The sequence below is a fragment of the Pelodiscus sinensis genome, chromosome 3 (assembly GCF_049634645.1).
Source record: "Pelodiscus sinensis isolate JC-2024 chromosome 3, ASM4963464v1, whole genome shotgun sequence".
NCBI classification, from domain to species: Eukaryota; Metazoa; Chordata; order Testudines; family Trionychidae; genus Pelodiscus; species Pelodiscus sinensis.
In genome coordinates this window covers 147,321,777-147,343,402 of record NC_134713.1, presented here as the reverse complement: position 1 = coordinate 147,343,402, position 21,626 = coordinate 147,321,777, and the positions used below count along the sequence as shown (strand labels likewise).

Sequence of the window (21,626 nt, the reverse complement as noted above, 5' to 3'; positions counted from 1 at the left end):
TTCAACCTTTCCTCAGAGGTCAGGTTTTCTCAAACTTTTATCATTTGTATTGCTCTCCTCTGAACTCTTTCCAATTTGTTCACATCCTTATCTAATTCATAGCCCTCATAGGGGGAAGAGAGGACTGAGGGTATGTCTACACTACCCCGCTAGTTCGAACTAGCGGGGTAATGTATGCATACCGCACTTGCTAATGAAGCCCGGGATTTGAATTTCTCGTGAAATGAGGTGTACCGGTAGTTCGGAATAGGCACCCTAGTCCGAACTACCTAGTTCGAGCCCCGTGTAGCCGCGCTGCACGGGGTTCGAAGCAGCGGGGATTTAAAAATGGCGGCTCCCCGCTTATGCTAATGAAGCCCGGGAAATTCAAATCCCGGGCTTCATTAGCAAGTGCGGTATGCATACATTACCCCGCTAGTTCGAACTAGCGGGGTAGTGTAGACATACCCTTAGAGACTAGGCTGTGGTGTAAAAGAAAACAAACAGCTAAGATTAGGCCTTGAGATCAGAGGGAGGGTTAGCTGTGTTGGTGAGGCGATGGGGGGGGGGGGAGTTTGATAGGCAGAGGTTAGAAGGAAGTTAAGGAAAACCGTGGTACTGAGATTGGATCATGAGACAGGGTCCAGGCAATGATTTGAGGTCTAAATTAAGCATGAAGGTGGGAGTAAGGGTAGGTTAGTGGGAAGGCACAGGACTGGATGGCTGGAGATGAGACGGTAATGGGCAATTGTTGGAGAGATGCAGAACTGGCAAAGGGGTGGTAGTTGGTGGCAATGAGAGAATGCGGTGGTGGGGGGGGAGATAAAGGCTTGAAATTAGGAGAAGCAAGGCAATGGGTCGGGAGTGAATTGGAGAGAGGTCTAGGGAAGTGGCAGGGATTGGAGTGAAGGGCAAGAATTGGAATTAGGAGAGTGGAGGGAAATGCAGGACTATTGTGGGGCAGGTGATGGATTTGAAATTAGGGGAGGTGCAAAGTAGGTATGGGGAGTGATAGGGATTGGGACCTTGAGAGTGCTGCAGCACTTGTGTGGGGAAAGGGGAAGAGAAGGTTTGGAGTTGGGGGGAGCTACACAGTTAGTGTGAGTAGGTGGGGGAGCTCAGGGCTGGTGTGGGAGTGATCTGGGGGCAGTGTGAGGCAGGAAGAGATGAGGGGGATGGTTTGGTAAGAGCTGCAGGGCTGGTGCAGGGCAAAGGGAGCTGAAAGGGTGAGATGGTTGGAAGTGCTGGGTGAATGAAGGAGAGAGTGGTTGGGGTGGCTGGTTTGGATGGAGCTGGGGCTATGTGGTGCAAGAGGAGGCAAAGGGGGTCGGGATGCAGGGCTGCCAGGTGTCCGGTTTTGAACCAGACAGTCCAGTATTTGAGCTTTCTGTTAGGGAAACAAATTGAGAAAATAGAAATGTCCAGTATTTTCTAAATAAGATGTGATGTAGCTTGGGATGTAACCTCAAATGTGTCTGGTATTGTTGAAACCATCTGGCAACAACATCAGTATGGTTTGGGAGCAGAGGCGGCCCGTGAGTATAGGCGGACTCGGCCTGCCTAGGGTGCTGCCTTCAACGGGGCGCCCGATGACATCTGTCCATTGACTTCTGCCTGGGACGCCAGCTGCTGCAGCCCGCCTGGCCGCCCCTGTTTGGGAGGAGGCCTGGGGCAGAGGGCGTTTTGGTTTGCCAGGAGCTGGGGTTGTTGTGGGGCAGAGGGAGGAGGGGCTGTGGGGGCTGAGGTAGTTGGGGGGCGGGGCTAAGGGCGGCTTATGAGGTGAGACAGGAAGGGTGGTTCCCTAGGGGCGATCCCAGCCCGCAGCCTCTGTATCCCGGGCCGCAAGCCTGTGGCCCCGCCCCGGAGCTGCTAGGCCTCCTGCACAGCACCATGGCTGGTGGGCCCGGGCGGCTGCTCCCCCTGGCCCTGGCCCTGGCCCTGGCCGCAGCCACTCTGGCGGAGCAGCAGCAGCCGCGCTTCAAACCGGCCCCGGCTCCCGCCCCCGTGCGGCTCTTCACCAAGTCGGAGCTGGCCCGATACAGCGGGCAGGAGGTAGGGCGGCGAAAGGGCTGCGCTGGGCCGGGGCCGGGCCGTGTGACACCCCCGCCAGGGAGCAGCCCCGGGGGCGGTAGCTGCCAGTCCTGCTCCCCCCCCCCCTCCCACACACACACTTTTCTTGTCCCCGGAGATCGAGTGTCACTGCACAGCTGAACTGCCCGACCCGCCCTGCCGCTCTCGGACCAGACGCTGCTGGGGGCTAGCGAGACTACATGGGCAGCAATGGCAAGAAACCAGCTCGGGCAAGCAGCGCTGTGGCAGTGGCAAACAGCTGCCAGTCATGGCGTTTTCGGGTAAGGCTCCAGCTCCGCCTCAGCTCGGCTCCTTGCCACTCGGTGCCATGTGGAAGAACATAAACCTTCCCTGGCTTCCACCAGCCCTAGTGGCACAGGATACAGCCTGTCCTGTTCCTCCCCTCAGCCCAGGTGCCTTCACTTGTTATGGAGACAGTATCCAGGCAGCTTTATGATATGTGCAATTTACAGTGACTATGAGGGGAGGGGGACCAAAACCTACTTGGCTGTGTCTACATTGCCACGATCTTGTGCAAAAGCAGCCGCTTTTGCACAAAAACTTGCTGCCTGTCTACACTGGCCGTGAGTTCTTGCGCAAGTAAACTGATGTTCTAATGTATGAAATCAGTGCTTTTTGCGCAAGAACTCTGATGCTCCCACTCAGGAATAAGCTCTTTTGCGCAACTGTTCTTGTGCAAGAGACCAGTGTAGACAGGCAACATGAATTTCTTGCGCAAGAAAGCCCTATGGTTAAAATGGCCATCAGAGCTTTCTTGCGCAAGAGAGCGTCTACACTGGCATGGATGCTCTTGCGCAAACGCACGTGCCAGTGTAGACAGTCTCTTCTGGAAGAGTTTTTGCACGAGATCATGCCAGTGTAGACATAGCCACTATGTTCAGAGCAGTGGCTGAAGCAGATAAAAAAGGTGCTAAGTGCACCCACATTAGAGAACGGTGGCATTAGCAGACTGAGTTGTGCTAATTGAGATTTGGCCTGCATCACCTGGCAGGGTGGTCCACAAGAATTTAAAGCAGTACAAACCTCAAACTAAGGCTTTGGGGCAATACTTGAGTTAAATTTTTGCACATTCTGGGATGATGGGCATAGCGGGCTCTTAGGATTAATTTGCAGAGGCCAATATGACATGTTTTTTAAAGGAACACGCACACGTGTGTACACTTCACTGCTCTTTACTAGGTAACAATAAAACTACTCAACTATGTGTCATAGGCTCCATACTTTAACAATTTATTGAGATTATTATATTAGATAAAAGGTAAAGATCTATGATTTTTGGAGCAAGTAGCCCCAAGTTCAATTTTGTACTTCTGCAATGAAATTCTGAGTAATTGGGGTGCTGTACAGTGTCAACTGTAACATTCAGGGTGAGCAGATTTACACAAGGGCTTAAGAATACATAGATCTTTCATACATATGTTGATCCCTCCAATGGGGTGATCCTCAAAGAAAATTCCTCCTATTTACAAAATTATTCTCATTGAGCTAATTCCAAAGCCTTCAGAGGTGTGTGGGGATAACATGAAGTATCCACGTCATACTCTAATCTTTGCCTGTCAGAGGACATTTAGGTCACTGGATTCTAATGCAAAAATACAAAAAGCCAATATAATGAGGATAAAAACTCCGTCCACAGCCAGCCCATCTATGGTTATTTTATTCCAACACTGTATTCTTCTAGCTCAGTAAGTCAAGTATTTTAGATTTTTAAAAAATTGTTGAATTAATACAGTAATTCAGTCTCTAGCTTTTTATGATGGGGGGGGGGGGCCCTTAGCTAACATTCAACATGATAAAATCCTTTGCCAAATTTATACAGATTTCTTCTCTGAAGAGCTTGCTAATTGGCCTCCTTGGGGTTGTATCCAGAAACTAAGAAAACACTCATTAACAGAGAAAATAGGCTCTGAAGGGAAAACAAAGTGAAATCAATGGTTTATTGAGCAACAGGTGCCATCAGTGTCGCAACTTGGTTCGGTGATGTGGTGGGAGCCCCCAGGGGCTAAAGCCAACTACTCAGTGAAAACTTCTGCATGATGGTGAAACAAATTATTTTTATTAAGCAAAACTATTCTTTTATTAAAACCAAGTGACTTTAAATGAGTTTTTTAAACAAGTAATTGCCTAGTGCTTTTACAGGAGGGAAAAACTGAACCAAACTGTACTTAACTAATTACAAACTTTGATTATAATTCAATTATATTAAATCACTATCTCTGATTCGCTTAAGGCAGTGCAGCATGCAAGGAAAAAATACAAAAACAAAGCCAATATAATGACTCCGTCCACAGCTAGCCCCTCTATGGTTATTTTAGGCAGCTGGTGGAGTTAGTCATTAATCTACCTCTACAACTTAACAACTCCTGGGTTTCTATTTCTAACACTTATACTTGGCCTAAATACAACACCACTACACAACACAAGATTATACAATTTACACAGTGTGGTTAATAGAACTCAATTGCACTCTACAGAACTACACAGTGAAATTAACACAATTCAACTATTAATGAAACCAGTAACTAATATATTTAAGCAATACTTACAAATCCAGCAACAATAATAGCGTAAAGACACACTAGAACTCGGAGCATGCTCAGAACTTGTGCACCCTTATTTTTGACTTGGGGTGGGGAGGCAGCCTCAGTGTGATCAATCCTTCATCCGGGCAAAAAGACACATGCCCTCAATACACAACCTCCCTGAACAGAGGGGTCGAGGGTCTTTTATAACATAACCTGATATCCGGTACCTAATTAGGATCTGTTCCCTGGCCTGGCCTGATAGGCTGGTAATGAGGTAATATGCAATATTGCCTTATAGGATTTTTCATGATGCCTGCCTGATTGCCCCGTGAACAGTGCCGGGTGTGGGTATGGTCAGTGTGCATGGCAGTTGCATCTTATCTCCCTATGCCTACCTCCCTACCTTCAAGGACTGGTCAAGAGAGTCTTATTTATCTCTTGCAGCTGTGCTCTCTTGCAGCTGTGCTCTATCTTTTCATGCTCACTTCCCTGTTCTTAGATGCCTACAAGGTTAAATTCCATTCACTGAAAGCTGCATTGTGCACTTACAATTTATGCTTTCTCACTGTGTGTCAGCGGCCTACATTTTCTGTGAGGGGCCTTTGTGTGGCAGAATGGGCAATGTGCGCGTGAAGCCGTGGTCAAAAGGACCTGCTCTGTGACCATCAGAAGGTCAGATTGTGTGCATGGGTTTGCTTTATCTGTTATACTCTTGATCAAAGCAGAATACCATCTGTCATACACTCCTTCCTCTCCCATAACATCCACCTCCAGAATGATTTATTTAATCATCTTGGAACAAATAAGTATTGACTGACTTGAGAAAGGGCTCAGAATGAGGAAGTGTATTGTCTGGTTACTAGATTCCAAATAGAAATGTTTCTTCAACATTCATCATTTTCTGGGATAAAATCCATATTCTCATGGACTATTTCAGGTACCAGTGTTTATTCCAGAAATGTCACGGATCATCACGGAAGAGACAGACTAATGCAGCATAGAAATAGACAGGGCTTTAAAATACCTATTCCTGTAGGTGGATCGAGGTATCTAGATAGGCTTATGTGTAGTGCTGGGTAGGAGCTGCTTGTCGTGGTACATGTAGGTACCAGTGACCTAGGGAAGGGTAGCCAAGACATCCTGGAGGCCAAATTTAGGCTGCTAGAAAAGAGACTGAAATCCAGGACCTCTATGGTAGCATTCTCAGAAATGCTTCCAGTTCCACGCGCAGGGCCAGGCAGGCAGGCAGAGCTTCAGAGTCTCAATGCATGGATGAGATGATGGTGTATGGAGAAGGGGTTTAGCTCTATAAAGAACTGGGGAAACTTTTGGGATAGGGGGAGCCTATACAGGAAAGATGGGCTCTACCTAAACCATAGTGGATCCAGACTGCTGGCACTTGACATTAAAAAGGTTGCAGAGCAGTTTTTAAACTAAGAGATGGGGGAAAGCCAATTGGTACGGAGGAGCATGTGGATCGGACAGAGACGTCTCTTAGAGGAGAGTCTATTGATAGAGATTCTCTAGGTTTTAGTCAGGAGGAGAGGATGGAAGAGGATAAAGTATGGGCCAGATCAGATGAAAAACATTCACATAAAAAAGAATCTGACCCCTCAGAAAAGGGCAGACAGTTGTAGCCATGATGAGTTAAACGGTGATGAGTTTTTAAAGTGCTTGTACACAAATGTTAGAAGTCTAAAAAATAAGATGGGTGAACTAGAGTGCCTCGAGTTAAAGGAGGATACTGATATAATAGGCATCACAGAAACCTGGTGGAGTGAGGATAATCAATGGGGGAAAATCATTCCGGGATACAAAATATATTGGAAGGACAGAACTGGTTGTGTGGGTGGGGGAGTGGTACACTATGTGAAAGAAAATTTAGAATCAAATGGAGTAAAAATCTTAACTCAACATGTTCCATAGAATCGCTATGGTTAGTAATTCCCTGCTGTAATAAGAATATAACAGTAGGGATCTAATATCGACCACCTGACCAGGACAGTGATAGTGACTATGAAATGCTAAGGGAGATCAGAGAGGCTATCAAAATAAAGAACTCCATAATAGTGGAATAGTAATAGACAGGGCTTGCCGAACTGCGGCGAGCCCTGCTCGCCAGCCACACTGTCTGGCGATCTGCGCATGCGCAGATTGCCTGAACCCGGCTCTTCCGGGTTGTCGAGCCCTGGTAAATAGAGATGTAGCCATGTTAGTCTGGTCTTGCTGAAACAAGAGACAGGACTATGCAGCACTTTGAAGACTAACAAAATGGTTTATTAGGTAATGAGCTTTCGTGGGCCAGACCCACTTCCTCAACTTGATCTGAGGAAGTGGGTCTGGCCCACAAAAGCTCATCACCTAATAAACCCTCTTGTTAGTCTTTAAAATGCTGCATAGCCCTGTCTTTCGTTTCAATAATAGTGGGGGGTTTCAACTATCCCCATATTGACTGGGTACACGTTCCCTCAGGATGAGATGCAGAGACAAAATTTCTTGATACTTTAAACGACTGCTTCTTGGAGCAGCTGGTACAGGAACCCATGAGGGGAAAGGCAATTCTCGGTTTAGTCCTGAGTGGCATGCAGGATCTGGTCCAAGAGGTAACTATCACAGGACTGCTTGGAAATAGTGACCGTAATATAATAACATTTAACATTCCTGTGGTGGGAAGAACACCTCAGCAGCCCAACACTGTGGCATTTAATTTCAAAAAGGGGAACTATGCAAAAATGAGGAGGTTAGTTAAACAGAAATTAAAAGGCACGGTGACTAAAGTAAAATCCCTGCAAACTGCACGGACACTTTTCAAAGACACCATAATAGAGGCCCAACTTAAATGTATACCCCAAATTAAAAAACACAGAAGAACTGAAAAAGAGCCACTGTGGCTTAACCACCATGTAAAAGAAGCTGTGAGAGATAAAAAGACAACCTTTAAAAAGTGGAAGTCAAATTCTAGTGAGGTAAATAATAATGAGCATAAACACTGCCAAATTAAGTGTAAAAATGTAATAAGAAAAGCTAAAAAGGAGTTTGAAGAACAGCTAGCCCAAAACTCCAAAGGTAATAACAAAATGTTTTTCAAATGCATCAGAAGCAGGAAGCCTGCTAAGCAACCAGTGGGGCCTCTGGACGATTGAGATGCAAAAGGAGCACTCAAAGATGGTAAAGTCGTTGTGGAGAAACTAAATGAATTCTTTGCTTCAGTCTTCACGGCTGAGGATATTAGGGAGATTCCCAAACTTGACCCATCCTTTGTAGGTGACAAATTTGAGGACTTGTCTCACATTGAAGTGTCATTAGAGGAGGTTTTGGAATTAATTGATAAACTTAACAGTAACAAGTCACCAGGACCAGATGGCATTCACCCAAGAGTTATGAAGGAACTCAAATGTGAAATTGCGGAACTATTAACTATGGTTTGTAACCTATCCTTTAAATCAGTTTCTGTACCCAATGTACCACCAATATTTTAAAAAGGGCTCTAGAGGTGATCCCGGCAATTAGACTGGTAAGTCTAACGTCAGTACCGGGCAAATTAGTTGAAACAATAGTAAAGAATACAATTGTCAGACACACAGAAGAACATAATTTGTTGGGCAAAAGTCAACATGGTTTCTGTAAAGGGAAATCATGTCTTACTAATCTATTAGAGTTCTTTGAAGGGGTCAACAAACATGTGGACAAGGGGGATCTAGTAGATATAGTGTCCTTAGATTTCCAGAAAACCTTTGACAAGGTCCCTCACCAAAGGCTCTTATGTAAATTAAGTTGTCATGGGATAAGAGGGAAGATCCTTTCATGGACTGAAAACTGGTTAAAAGACAGGAAACAAAGGGTAGGAATAAATGGTAAAATTTTCAGAATGAAGAGGGGTAACTAGTGGTGTTCCCCAAGGGTCAGTCCTAGGACCAATCCTATTCAACATATTCATAAATGATCTGGGAAAAGGGTTAACAGTGAGGTAGCAAATTTTGCAGATGATACTAAACTGCTCAAGATAGTTAAGACCAAAGCAGACTGTGAAGAACTTCAAAAAGATCTCACCAAACTAAGTGACTAGGCAACAAAATAGCAAATGAAGTTTAATATGGATAAATGTAAAGTAAGGCACATTGGGGAAAAATAACCTCAACTATACATATAATATGATGGGGGAGGAGGATTAATTTAGCTACAACTAATCAAGAAAGAGATCTCTGAGTCATCATGTATAGTTCTCTGAAGACATCCACGTAGTGTGCACTGGCAGTCAAAAAAGGAATCCTTAAAGGGATAGAAAATAAAACTGAGAATATCTTATTGCCCTTATATAAATCCATGATACACCCACATCTGGAATACTGTGATGGTCTCCTCATCTCAAAAAAGATATATTGGAATTAGAAAAGGTTCAGAGAAGGGCAACTATAATGATTAGGGGTTTGGAACGGGTCCCCTATGAGGCAAGATTAAAGATACTGGGACTTTTCAGCTTGGAAAAGAGGATACTAAGGGGGGAATATGATAGAGGTATATAAAATCATGAGTGGTGTGGAGAAAGTGAATAAGGAAAAGTTATTTACTTGTTCCCATAATTTAAGAACTAGGGGACACCAAATGAAATTAATGGGCAGCAAGTTTAAAACAAATAAAAGGAAGTTCTTCTTTACACAGCGCATAGCCAATCTGTGGAACTCCTTGCCTGAGGAGGCTGTGAATGCTAGGACTATAACAGGGTTTAAAAGAGAACTAGATAAATTCATGGAGGTTAAATCCATAAATGGCTATTAGCCAGTATGGGTAAGGAATGGTGTCCTCAGCCTCTGTTTGTCAGAGGGTGGAGATGAATGGCAGGTGAGAGATTGTTTTATCATTACTTGTTTGATTCACTCCCTCTGGGGCACCTGGCATTGGCCACTGTCAGCAGACAGGGTACTGGGCTGGATGGACTTTTGGTATGATCCAGTACGGCCATTCTAATGTTATGTAGTGTTTGGTATCTTAATAGTGAAAACAAGCTCTAGAACTGAGAACAGGAGTCTACATTCTCTCCATGTACAACACGGTATTCAGAATGCAGACACTCAAACTTGGCATCACAGCTAGATACTAGATGACTGGATACATCTTGAATACTGATTATTTTTTTGTATACTGACCTTGCAGTGTGTTCTTCCCCCATCCCTGCTTTATGGCTCAGAATATGGTCTTTTTAGAGTTTAATGGCTGGAGCTGACAAGATGCATGACTGTTTGGAAGCTGATAGCAGCCATAATGGCAAGGTATAAAAAAAACAGTGACTTACTGCCAGAGACCCACAAAGGAATCTTTATTCATTTTTTTTCAGCATGCAATTGATTTGGGGGCTGAATGAAAACTCCACGCTATGAATCTTGTGTGCATTGATCATGGTCTCAGTTGCTAGAGAACACACAGTAAGGGTTCATTCTCTCCTCTGTGTGTTATACACTTGGGCTAGGTCTGCATTGGCATGATTTTGCACAAAAACGGCCACTTTTGCACAAAAACATGCTGCCTGTCTACACTGGCGGGGAGTTCTTGCATAAGAACACTGATGTTGTAATGTATGAAATCAGTGCTTCTTGCGCAAGAACTGTGATGCTCCCACTCAGGAATAAGCCCTCTTGTGCAACTGTTCTTGCACAAATGGCCAGTATAGACCGGCAACATGAATTTCTTGTGCAAGAAAGCCCGATGGTTAAAATGGCCATCGGAGCTTTCTTGCGCAAGGGAGCGTCTATTCTGGCACGGATGCTTTTGCGCAAAAGCACATGCCAGTGTAGATGCTCTCTTGCGCAAATACTCTAACGCAGAAACTCTTGCATTAAAGAGTATTTGCGCAAAATCATGCCAACGTAGACGTAGCCTTACTGGCTTTGTTTTCAACACATGCTGGCTTCTTTCTCTTTTGCAGGAGGACCAGCCTATTTACATGGCAGTGAAAGGAGTAGTATTTGATGTTACTTCTGGAAAAGGTGAGTTGGCTTCTTCCCACAGGGTTCTCACCGCTCTTTTTCCCCCCTTCACATTATCCTATCTAGCCTGTTTTACAATTCTAATAAAGACAGGCAGTTGCCATTTTAGGCCATGTTAACTAGTAAAAGTAAACCCTAGTGACTGTCTACCTTATGTCTTCACTACCAAAAAAGAAAATGGTAAATAGGTTTACAATGAGAGAACTAACGCACACTAATTATCCTTCTATAAATCCCTAATGGAGACAAGCCACTATAGTTTTTACTGTAAATTGGTGTAGGTTATAGTGTTGACTGCCTTGTGGTAAAATTTACAACACCTTGTCTCCATTATATTTTATAGTGAGATTTTCCTGGAGGTAAAAATACTCCTTTTTTGGCAGTGTTGAAAAGTCTTGAGTTAGAGGATATTTACCCATTACCTTTTTACCTTCAGTTAACTGATTGCTAATTAACACGAGGTGGTTCACACTGGCCTTTAAAAATATGTTAACATCCCTCAAACATTTGTTCCAGGATGTAAATCTCTGTTCTTTACCCTTGTCTAGAGTAGGATTCAGAAACGGTTAGCTGACATGTTAATAGTTCAGTGTCGAGGTGTCCAACATGCTAGCCACTAGTGGCTGGTTGGCCGGTTGAGTGTGGCTAGTTCATTATCACAGTAGCCACTATAGTGGCTTCAGAACTGGTTGGAGACCTCGTGCAAGTAAATTAATATGCATTAAATTGGTCAAACGAAATTTTAAAGGCGCACTGATTTGTCTACACAAGTCTATGATTTATGCTAGCAAACAAACATTCTCATACTGGGCAACACTTTTCAAATACTAATTTAGACAAGGCTTTACAGTTTATAAACTTTTTTTTAAGGATGGAGGCCTTTCCTCTTAAATGGATATAAACAAAGCTCTCTGAATACTAGAGAAATAAGAGAGCAATACTAACTTGAGGTCAAATGTAAAGGTTTTTAAAACTGCGGTCTACTCCCTCTCCCCGCCTCCCCCACCCCCTTTGCCGCCACACACACACACACCTCTTTTAAGCATTGGGTGAATCTTTTCTGTACACCATGGCACAGTTAAGGAGGAACCTAAAGTTTGTCTTGAGACTTCGCTGAAACTTTGGGAGGAAAAGGGCTCGGATATGAGTCCTTTGGTTTTGGCTCATTTTGGGTTATGATGGGCTCATTTCATGCTGTTTTAAGCAGATGCTTAATCTGACTAATTGTTTTCACTGTTGGTAATTTGAGTGTTACTAGATTTCCTTTTCTTGAACAGAATTTTATGGGAAAGGTGCCCCATACAATGCCCTCGTTGGGAAGGACTCAACAAGAGGGGTTGCAAAGATGTCACTAGACCCAGAAGATCTCTCACATGACATAGTAAGAAATGGATTTGTTTGTTTCATTCCTGCTTTGCAAAATTAGTCTTTTGGTTGGCTTTTTACAATCTTAATTATGCTTTATTTTTTTAAGAGTGAATTCAGGATTGGTAGAAGCTTCCAGAGAGCCTGATAGGGAGGAGTTCTCTGTCAGTAGAACCAACACAACTAGGGCAGCTGCTGAGCTGCCCTATCAACATAACTTAACAGATATTTAGTGATTTCAGAGGGGTAGCCAAGTTAGTCTGTAACCGGAAAAACTTAAACAACAACAAATAGTTTAGTAGCACTTTAAAGACTAACAAAACATGCAGATGATATCATGAGCTTTCATGGGCACAGCCCAGTTCTTCAGATGACTGGAGTATTGGAAGTCCAGATACAAGAATAAATAAGGGAAGGACGCCGGGGGGGGGGGGGAAGAGGTCATTGGATAGATACGTCTCAAAGGGTTAGCCGAGCCAGTCTGTAACAGGAAAAACATAAAAAACAACAAATAGTCTTAATAGCACCTTAAAGACTAAATAGTTAAAAGAGGCTGATAAGAACCATTAGTTTCCTCTAGGAAAGGAAGAGTACGAACACCAAATTCTACATAGTGCTGCCAGACTGTTTGTTTGTTTTTTAAGTTTTAGCTGTTTAGTGGAACAGCATCTAAGGATGTGGAATTCCGTTTCCTTGATCAGTTCAGTCCTTGGTATGTCTGCTCTGTATCCCAATAATGCCGACTGTGATGGTGCTTTCGGATGTAGGCACCTTTTCCCTGGGAAATTAATTGAAGCCAACAACTCTGAGGATGTCAGGCTTTATTACTGCTGGACTGAATTAAATCAGTGACCTACAGATGAAAGATTCTATGCTAAGCCAATTATGTAATCTGAAGGCTGGCTTCAGGCTAGGATAATCAACATAAATAAAGACCTATGTAAATACCTGCCTTTTTTCTTGACCATATTTCATTTAGACAGGACTCTCTGAAGAAGAGTTAAAATCCCTGGATGATATCTTCAATGATGTGTACAAAGCCAAATACCCTATTGTTGGCTATACTTCTGAAAGAATTCTGAATGAGGATGGCAGCCCCAATCAGAACTTCAAACCTGAAGATCAGCCACATTTCAGCATTAGAGATGAATTTTGATGAAGGATTTAGCATTCTGAAAATCCTCAGATGAACATTGTGGAATATTGTATGACTTGAAAACACTGTTTCTAAGGCAGAAGATCACTTTATATGAATTAAGTATCTTTTGTATTTTTATTACCCCTTCCTAGCTACATGGATGTTGGTTGATTACTACTGTAGCGAAGTCCTTCAAGTAGTGCACTGTAGCGAAGTCCTTCAAGTAGTGCACCAAATAAAATTAATCAGTAGCACGTATTTGTAGTGTGCACCCCATGGGGGAATTATTTCAATAAAATTCTCATGTCAATATCTTTCTCTTTTTATATTAAAAAAGAAACATTGGATAGATAAATAGTCATTCCCTAAAGGGGAGACAGTGTCCTTTAACACCTGAATCGTGAGACGAAGGCTTTTACCATTTCTGGAATCTGCTTCCTTTTCTGCTACAAACTATCTTGCTTCACTTCTCAGGCTATGTCTACACTGGAAGACAACTTTTGCAAAAACCTCTGGCGCGTCCACACCTCAAATGCACTTTTGCGCAAGTAAATCCACACTAAAACAGCAGAACAGAAAGTTCTTCTTCAGGTAGTGTCCCTGTGGGTGCTCCACTGTGGGTGTCAGGCTCGTCCTGGCTCACAGTTTGGAGATGTTTTAGCCGTTGTTCAGCAGACCGTGCATGCGCAGCTTTTCACACCATTTCTGCTCACGTGGTCCGGCCCTGCCAGTTCCTTCTAACCATCTTCGGGCGCAGACAGGGAATTAGCTCCCTCTCACGACCATCCTGTCAGGATTCAGAGAGGAGAGTCTGTACATAGTTCGTTAGTTAGTTCTTCATCATTCTATAGTGGCTAGTTAATTGGTTTAAAAAAAAAAAGATTTTATTGGTTTTTGTTTGAAACCATGCCCTGCTCACCAGGCTTCAAAGTGCCTAACATGCTGGGGCTCTGTGTCGCCTCAGACAGGCACTCTTCCTGCATCAAGTGCCTTGGGTAAGGCCACATTCCCCAAAAATGTCAGCATTGTTCACAGCTGATGGCGAGAGCACAGCGTGACTGTGAAATGCACCTTAAGATGCTCTTATTTGATAAGGCACTCCAGCCACAGACGGGCCAAAGAACAAGCAGTGGATTCTCGTCAGCCCTCCCCCGTGGCAACGAGCTCTTGAATAAGTCGTTCCCCATCGTGTTCCTTGCCAGCGATGAGGCTGAGCTCTGGAGACAAGCCGAGTACCTCTTACAATGTGGCAGCTCGAAAGCAGCATAAAGACAAGCCGGTCTGAAGTATATTGGCACCGAGCTCAATGGCGCACGTGGCACTGAAGCTGACCTCGGCACCGAAGCCCCTGGGACTGAAGTCGGCGCGGGTGGCCCCAGCACCTCCGGCACCTGATTCCCACATCGGCACTGACTACGATAGGGCACGCAGTGCCCGGCGGCTCGGCACCAGGGAAATTGATGGCACGGCACAAGAGTTCTGTGTAGGCACCGATGGCCACACTGCCAGAACGTGCACCACCACCACTACAAGCAACACAGTTGGCACCGACATCCCGACCACACCTTCTCACTGCGTCCTCACACGCGGCACCAGAACTGCTGGCACTGCTGAGTGTAAGAGAGATTAATTATACTGTAATAATTGAATAAGTTGAAGGAATACTGTTTGTCTCTGAACAGGAAAGAGAAGATTCTGTTTGTAAGCATGCAGATCAGAATGAAGCCAGGTGTGCCTGGGATAACAGGAAAAGGAACAGTAGGTGTTAGGCAGAAAGTAATTGAGGTAACCAGGGAGATATAGACAGGAGATTGCTATGTGATTGACGTGGAAATGAAGATACAGGCAGTCCCCTAGTTACGCGGATCCGACTTATGTCGGATCCGCAGTTACGAACGGGGCCCTTCCCCTCCCTGGTCTCCAGCAGACCAGGGAGAGGAAGCAAAGCGGCGGAACACGCGGGCAGCGGACAGGGCTGTCCTCTGCCCACGCACTCCACGGCTTGGCTCTGCTTCCCCCCCTCCCCCCGTCCCCCTGGTCTGCAGACCAGGAGGACGGGGGGGGCAAAGCAGAGCGAAGCTGCGGAGCGCGCGGTCAGCTGACAGCCTAGATGTGTCTGGGCTGTCAGCTGGCCGCGTGCTCTGCAGCTTGGCTCTACTTTGCCCCCCATTCCCCTGGCCTGCAGACCGGGGGACGGGGGGCAAAGCAGAGCCAAGCCGCGGAGCACGCGGGCAGCGGACAGCCCAGACACCTCTGGGCTGTCCGCTGCCCACGTGTTCCACTGCTTTGCTCCCCGCCCCCCTGGTCTGCAGACCAGGGGGACGGGGAGCAAAGCAGAGCAAAGCCACGGAGCCCGAGGGCAGCAGGACAGCCACGGCGCGTCTGGGCTGTCCCGCTGCCCCCGTGCTCCGCGGCTTTGCTCCGGACACCTGTGGTACAGCAGCTGGGGCGCTGCCAGTTGGTCCCGTAGCACTGCTCTGGGTGCTACTGGACCAACCGGGAAGCACCCCAGCTGCTCTGCCCCAGGCGTCCCCAAGTCAGCCGCTGCTGAAACTGACCAGTGGCTGACTACAGGAAGCCCCTGCCCTGGGCTTCCTGGAATCAGCCGCTGATCAGTTTCAGAAGCAGCTGACTTGGGGATGCCTGGGGTTCTTAAGTTGAATCTGTATGTAAGTCAGAACTGGCGTCCAGATTCAGCCGCTGTTGAAACTGATCAGTTTCAGCAGCGGCTGAATCTGGACGCCAGTTCCGACTTACATACAGATTCAACTTAAGAACAAACCTACAGTCCCTATCTTGTACGTAACCCGGGGACTGCCTGTACTTGACTAGTCTCATACTAATCATGTGAAGTTTTTCCACTTTTTAATCTTGTTAATTTGGCTTTCTTTTGACTATATAAATCAAAGGGATTTGAGCCTTGTATGGTACAGGCAGTCCCCGACTTACGTCGGATCCGCACTTATGAACGGGGCTTTCTCGCCCCGGAGCTCACAGGCAGCGAGAAAAGCTGCTCCCGGTGCCCCTGGTCTGCTGGGGACCATCTCCAGCAGACCAGGGGCATCGGGAGCAAACCCACAGCAGCGGCAGGTTCCCGTGCTTCTGAGGCTTTGCCAGAGCGGGGGACCCCGCCGCTGCTGCGGGTTTGCTCGCGGTGTCCCTGGTCTGCTGAAGACCTCTGGCAAAGCCTCAGAAGCGCGGGGACCCCGCCGCAGCTGCAGGTTTGCTCCCGGTGCCCCTGGTCTGCTGGGGACTGTCTCCAGCAAACCAGGGGCACCGGGAGCAAAGCGGTCCGGCGCCAGAGCAAAGCCTCAGAGGCGAGGCACCCCCCACTGCCACTTTGCTCCCTGTGTCCCTGGTCTGCTGGGGGGGGCGCAGCTAGTGTGCCCCCCCCAGCAGACCAGGCTTTTGTTGTGGACCCTGGGGCAGAGCAGCTGGGGCGCTGCCGGTTGGTGCTGCAGCGCCGCTCTGGGCACTACTGGACCAACCCGGCAGCACGCCAACTGCTCTGCCCCAGGCGTCCTGATTCAGCCGCTTCTGGTCAGTTTCAGCAGCGGCTGAATCAGGACTCCTGGGGCAGAGCAGCTGGGGTGCTGCAGGGTTGGTCCAGTAGCGCCGAGGAGCGGTGCTACTGGAGCAACCCAGCAGCACCCCAGCTGCTCTGCCCCAGACGTCCCCAAGTCAGCTGTTGCTGAAACTGACCAGCGCTGACTACAGGAAGCCCGAGGCACAGTTGCTCTGCCCCGGGCTTCCTGGAATCAGCTGCTGATCAGTTTCAGCAGCAGCTGACTTGGGGTTCTTAAGTTGAATCTGTATGTAAGTCGGAACTGGCGTCCAGATTCAGCCGCTGCTGAAACTGACCGCCAGTTCTGACTTGCATACAGATTCAACTTAAGAACCCCAAGTCAGAACTGGCGGTCAGTTTCAGCAGCGGCTGAATCTGGACGCCAGTTCCGACTTACATACAGATTCAACTTAAGAACAAACCTGCAGTCCCTATCTTGTACGTAACCCGGGGACTGCCTGTATTTACACCCAGAAAAATGTATTAGCATAGTGACTTTGCTAATAAACAGAGCAGTCTGACAAATCTGTGCGTCCTGTGTCTGACTTTGACACGAGACACTTGCCGACTCCATCATATTCCCGGAGGATCTCCACACCGAGCGCTTCTCCACCCACACCCCTGATGCAGGCGTCCCCCTCCTCAATGAGTGGGCAACCACCAGTAAGCCCAGGACCGACAACATTTTCCCCAGAGCTGCCTTCTCCATTTCGGCAGAACTGCCTTCTCTATCTCGGCACCACCAGCGACCGAGACACAGTATCTCTCCACATCAAGACACGGTTATTACAGACGCTATTGATCACAGTCTCACTGCTGCTCTCATCGCAGGTGCCAGTCACGGAGATTCCCCCTCCTATTCTCGGGATTCCAGATACAGGGACGACTACAGGCGCTCATATTATTCTAGATATGATGACCGCTGGCACCTACATCACGACCACCGAGACCACTATTCCTGTTTGATTCGTTCATCACCGTTGCCAGCTCCATCACGTCTCACTCATGGCAGGAGTAGAACCTCTACTTCAGCGGCACCCAGACCACCTACTCCATTTGGCGACTTACCTCCCATGCAACAGCCCATAGCGGAACTACCACAGGTCCCCAAAGTAGAGGCACCACAACAATTCTCTCCCACAGATGTGGCTTCCTCTTCTCCAGACGATGTCATCCTCACTGGAGATATGTCACCCTCCGATGACCTGAAGGAGTTCCAGGACCTTTTCTGCCAGGTAGCGGATACGCAGAGCGTGAAGCTCACAGAAGTCCAACAGAAACAACACCTGTATCCTCTTTCCCATGCTTCTAAAGTCACATTGCCTCTGGATGAGGCTATATTCGAAATTGCCAATGCCATCTGGCAAACACCTGCCACGGCCCCACCAATGAATAAAAAGGCCGATAAGAAATATTATGTCCGAGCCACAGAGATGGAATACCTGTTCACCCATCCCCAACCGAACTCGGTGGTGGTGGACACAGCGCAACAACACACCAAAGCTCCACAATACAAGGCAACTACTGGAGACAAGGATAATAAACGCCTTGACCTGCTCATGCTCAAAGTTGACTCTTCAGCCACCTCCATCCTCTGAATGGCCAATTACTCTGCGTTGCTGGCCAACCATAACTTCGACAACTATGCGAAGTTAGTCCAGCTGCTTGAACACCTGCCAGACACAAAATGCCAGCTGCTCAAGGCCATTATCCAGGAGGGCTACGTGGCTTCCTGTTCGGCACTGAACATAGCCCTCAATACAGTGGACGCAGCAGCTAGAATGACGGCAACATCTATTGTTATGCGCAGGGCTTCGTGGCTCCATATGTCGGCAGTCCCCAGGGAACTTCAATCTAAAGTTGAAGATTTGCCTTTTGACACTTGGGTTAGTTGCAGAGAAAACAGATCAACTTCTCCATTCTGGTAAGGACTCACGTACAACCCTGAGAACCTTAGGCATGTATACTCTGCCATACCGCCACAAGAAGTATACACTTTATCAGAAACAGAGACCGCCCCGTCCCCCTTTGCGCAGACATAATATAAACAACAATGCTCTAAGCAACATCCTCAAAAATGATGTCCACAGACTCCCAGACCTACAACTCAGCCACAATCCAAGCAGCAAGTTTGACGTGTTGCTCAAGGATTTGCAGACTATTCCAACTCTTTCTGCTGCAAATGCCAACACCGTTCTTTTTCACCACCGCCTCCAGCCCTTCCAACATCGCTGAGCTGCAATAACAGACAAATGGGTCACGCAGCTCATAACAATGGGCTACGTAATTCCCTTCACATCCCATCCGCCTACCATCCCTCCCTCCCCATCCCTTTTCGGGGACCCATCTCATGAGCTCCTCCTCAGTCCACCTCTTGTTTATCTCCTCAGCATCGGCGCTATAGAGAGGGTGCCTTTACCCTTCCACGGCAGGGGATTTTACTCCCGCTGTTTTCTAACACAGAAAAAGTCTGGTGGCTGGAGACCTATATTAGACCTCCGCGGCCTCAACCAATACGTACAGAGGCAACAGTTCAAAATGGTAACTCTCATACCAGCATTGCAGCAAGAAGACTGGTTTGCATCCCTCGATTTTGCAAGATGCTTATTTCCACGTCACAGTCCACCCTGCCCACAAGTGGTTTCTTCGCTACCTCGTAGGTTCTGAACCCTACCAATACAAAGTTCTGCTGTTTGGTCTTTTGTCAGCACCAAGGGTGTTCTCCAAGACAGTTGTGGTCATGGTGGCCTTTCTGTGATGCCTGGGAACTATAATCTTCCCTTACTTGGACGACTGCCTCCTCAGGGCTCGCTCCTTCCACAAGGCTTCTGTCGTGGTGTCCACAAAAGATTACTTTTCGACAGTTAGAATGATTGTCCCTCATTCCTCAACAGACTATAGATTTTTATAGGCGCTCGTCTAGATTTGGTGATGGCACACGCCTACTTCCCCAACAACCAGACTCAGCATGATCCAAGATCTGGTTCACTTCCTTACTACGAGGCCCCACAGTTCCGGTTCTCACCTGTTTGCAACTGATGGGGCATATGGCAGCCACGATTTGTTGTTGCGCATGCACGCCTCCATTTCAGATGTCTGCAACAATGGATATCGACTATTTACACACCTCGGAAACGCAACGTGCACAGAATGGTTCCTGTACCAAACATGGTCAGACAGTCCCTGAAGTGGTGGACTATCTCCCGCAATATGCTAGCGGGAATCCCTTTCCACAGACCCCCAGCCTACCATCCAGGTTACCACAGATGCCTCCCTTCTCGGCTGGGGAGCCCACATGCATGACAAATAGGTACAAGGCCTTTGGTCGCCACAAGAATCGCTCTGTCACATAAATCTTCTTGAATTACGAGTGGTATACAATGCTTGCAACCACTTTCTTCCCTGGATACGCGACCAGCACGTACAAGTTCTTACGGACAATATGACAACAGTCTATTACATAAACAGGGCAGCGCCTGCTCCCATACGCTCTGCAGAGAAGCCGTGCATCTCTGGAAATGATGTATATGCCACAACATCATAATTACCACAGCATATCTCCCGGGGGATGACAACACCACAGCAGACACACTGAGCTGACATTTTGCACAGCAGCATGAATGGGAGCTACACCCTGAAGTTTTAGAGAACATATTCCAACTCTGGGGCCACCCAACTATGGATTTCTTTGCACTTCGTATTGTACTGCGTGGCGACTATTACTGCTCCAGAGCCGGCATAGGCTGAGCATCGAAGGGCGATGCCTTCCTCCTCCACTGGGACCGTCAGCTCCTTTACACGTTTCCACCCAGTCCCCTACTACACAAGGTCCTAGAGAAAGCAATAGCGGACAGAGCAACACTAATCCTAGTGGCTCCATTCTGACCGCGCCAGACGTGGTTCCCTTACCTTCTCCATATGTCGTCTCATCCCCGTATCACTTTCCCCATCAGCCCGATCTTCTGACACAAACGGGGGCAACTACTTCATCTGCAACTGGATCACCTCACCCTATCTGCTTGGTTCCTGACACTGGCCAACAAGAAAGATTAGGGACCTCAGAAGCGGTCAACCACGTGCTCCCACATAGCAGGAAAACTTCGACCTGAATACCTAACTGCATAAATGGAAAAGGTTCACCGAATGGTGTGCACACAAGAATATGGACCCTCATAGAGTGCTGCTATACTACATTCTCGATTACGTTTTCCACCTCAAGTGTAGTACGCTTTTCCTATCATCCCTGAAAGTCCACTTGGTGGCCATCACAGCCTTCAGACAGCTGATCGAGGGCTATACCATTTTCTCGCATCCCATTACAAAACGATTCCTCAAAGGTCTAAACAATCTCTTTCCAGAGCACAAACAGCCCCCTGATCCTTGGAACTTTGAATTGGTTCTAGATACACTGATGCGACCACCCTTCGAACCATTGACTATGTCCAATTTTTAACTCTCTCACCATGAACGTTGTGTTCTTACGGGCAATTACATCTGCACGCAGGATAGGGGAACTGGCTGCTTTATCAGCATCACCCCCTTACACGATTTTCACGCCACAAGCAGTCATCCTGCGACCATAACCAACGTTCTTACCCAAGGTCAACTCCAGCTTCCATGTAAATGAACCTATTGTTTTACCAGTGTTCTACCCTAGACTGCAAGATGGCTGCCGCGCATGCGTGGTCCGGCGAACAACGGCTAAAACATCTCCGTACTGCGGTGCCGGGGTGAGCCCGACACCCACAGTGGAGCACCCATGGAGACGCATACCTTGAAGAGCCATCGTTACTGCACAAAGGCATAACTTCTTCCTTTTTCTGGTGTAAGTAAACCTCCTCTTATGAGGCATAACTCCTTTTTGCCCCCCAGCTGTTGCACAAAAAGGCATGTGTGGACACTCCACAGGGGTTTCTTGCACAAATAGAGTCTATCTGAAAAAGCACAGGTTCTCTGATGGCCATTCTCTGGCAATCAGAGCT

The 21,626-nt window shown here is 47.1% G+C and overlaps 1 protein-coding gene across 2 annotated transcripts; it reads left to right on the top strand.

Moving 5' to 3' along the window:
* Positions 1–1,768: 1,768 nt before the first annotated feature.
* On the top strand, positions 1,769–13,389 carry NENF (neudesin neurotrophic factor). Of its 2 annotated transcripts, none has more exons than XM_075925164.1 (4): positions 1,769–2,031; positions 10,516–10,576; positions 11,854–11,957; positions 12,921–13,389. In XM_075925164.1, the coding sequence occupies exons 1-4, from the start codon at positions 1,870–1,872 to the stop codon at positions 13,095–13,097; spliced, it is 504 nt and encodes a 167-aa protein (XP_075781279.1). In that variant the 5' UTR covers positions 1,769–1,869; the 3' UTR covers positions 13,098–13,389. The 2 variants fall into 2 exon arrangements, with proteins under 2 accessions (XP_075781279.1, XP_006126698.1); XM_006126636.4 differs by lacking the exon at positions 1,769–2,031 and adding an exon at positions 2,102–2,330.
* The last annotated feature ends 8,237 nt before the right edge of the window (positions 13,390–21,626 follow it).

What these genes read in the sequence shown, in the direction of transcription:
- NENF (XM_075925164.1), top strand. Translation starts at nt 1,870, where the DNA reads ATGGCTGGTGGGCCCGGGCGGCTGCTCCCCCTGGCCCTGGCCCTGGCC. An exon ending in CCCGATACAGCGGGCAGGAG is followed by an intron (nt 2,032 to 10,515) that starts GTAGGGCGGCGA and finishes TCTCTTTTGCAG; the next exon opens with GAGGACCAGCCTATTTACAT. An exon ending in AAGATCTCTCACATGACATA is followed by an intron (nt 11,958 to 12,920) that starts GTAAGAAATGGA and finishes TATTTCATTTAG; the next exon opens with ACAGGACTCTCTGAAGAAGA.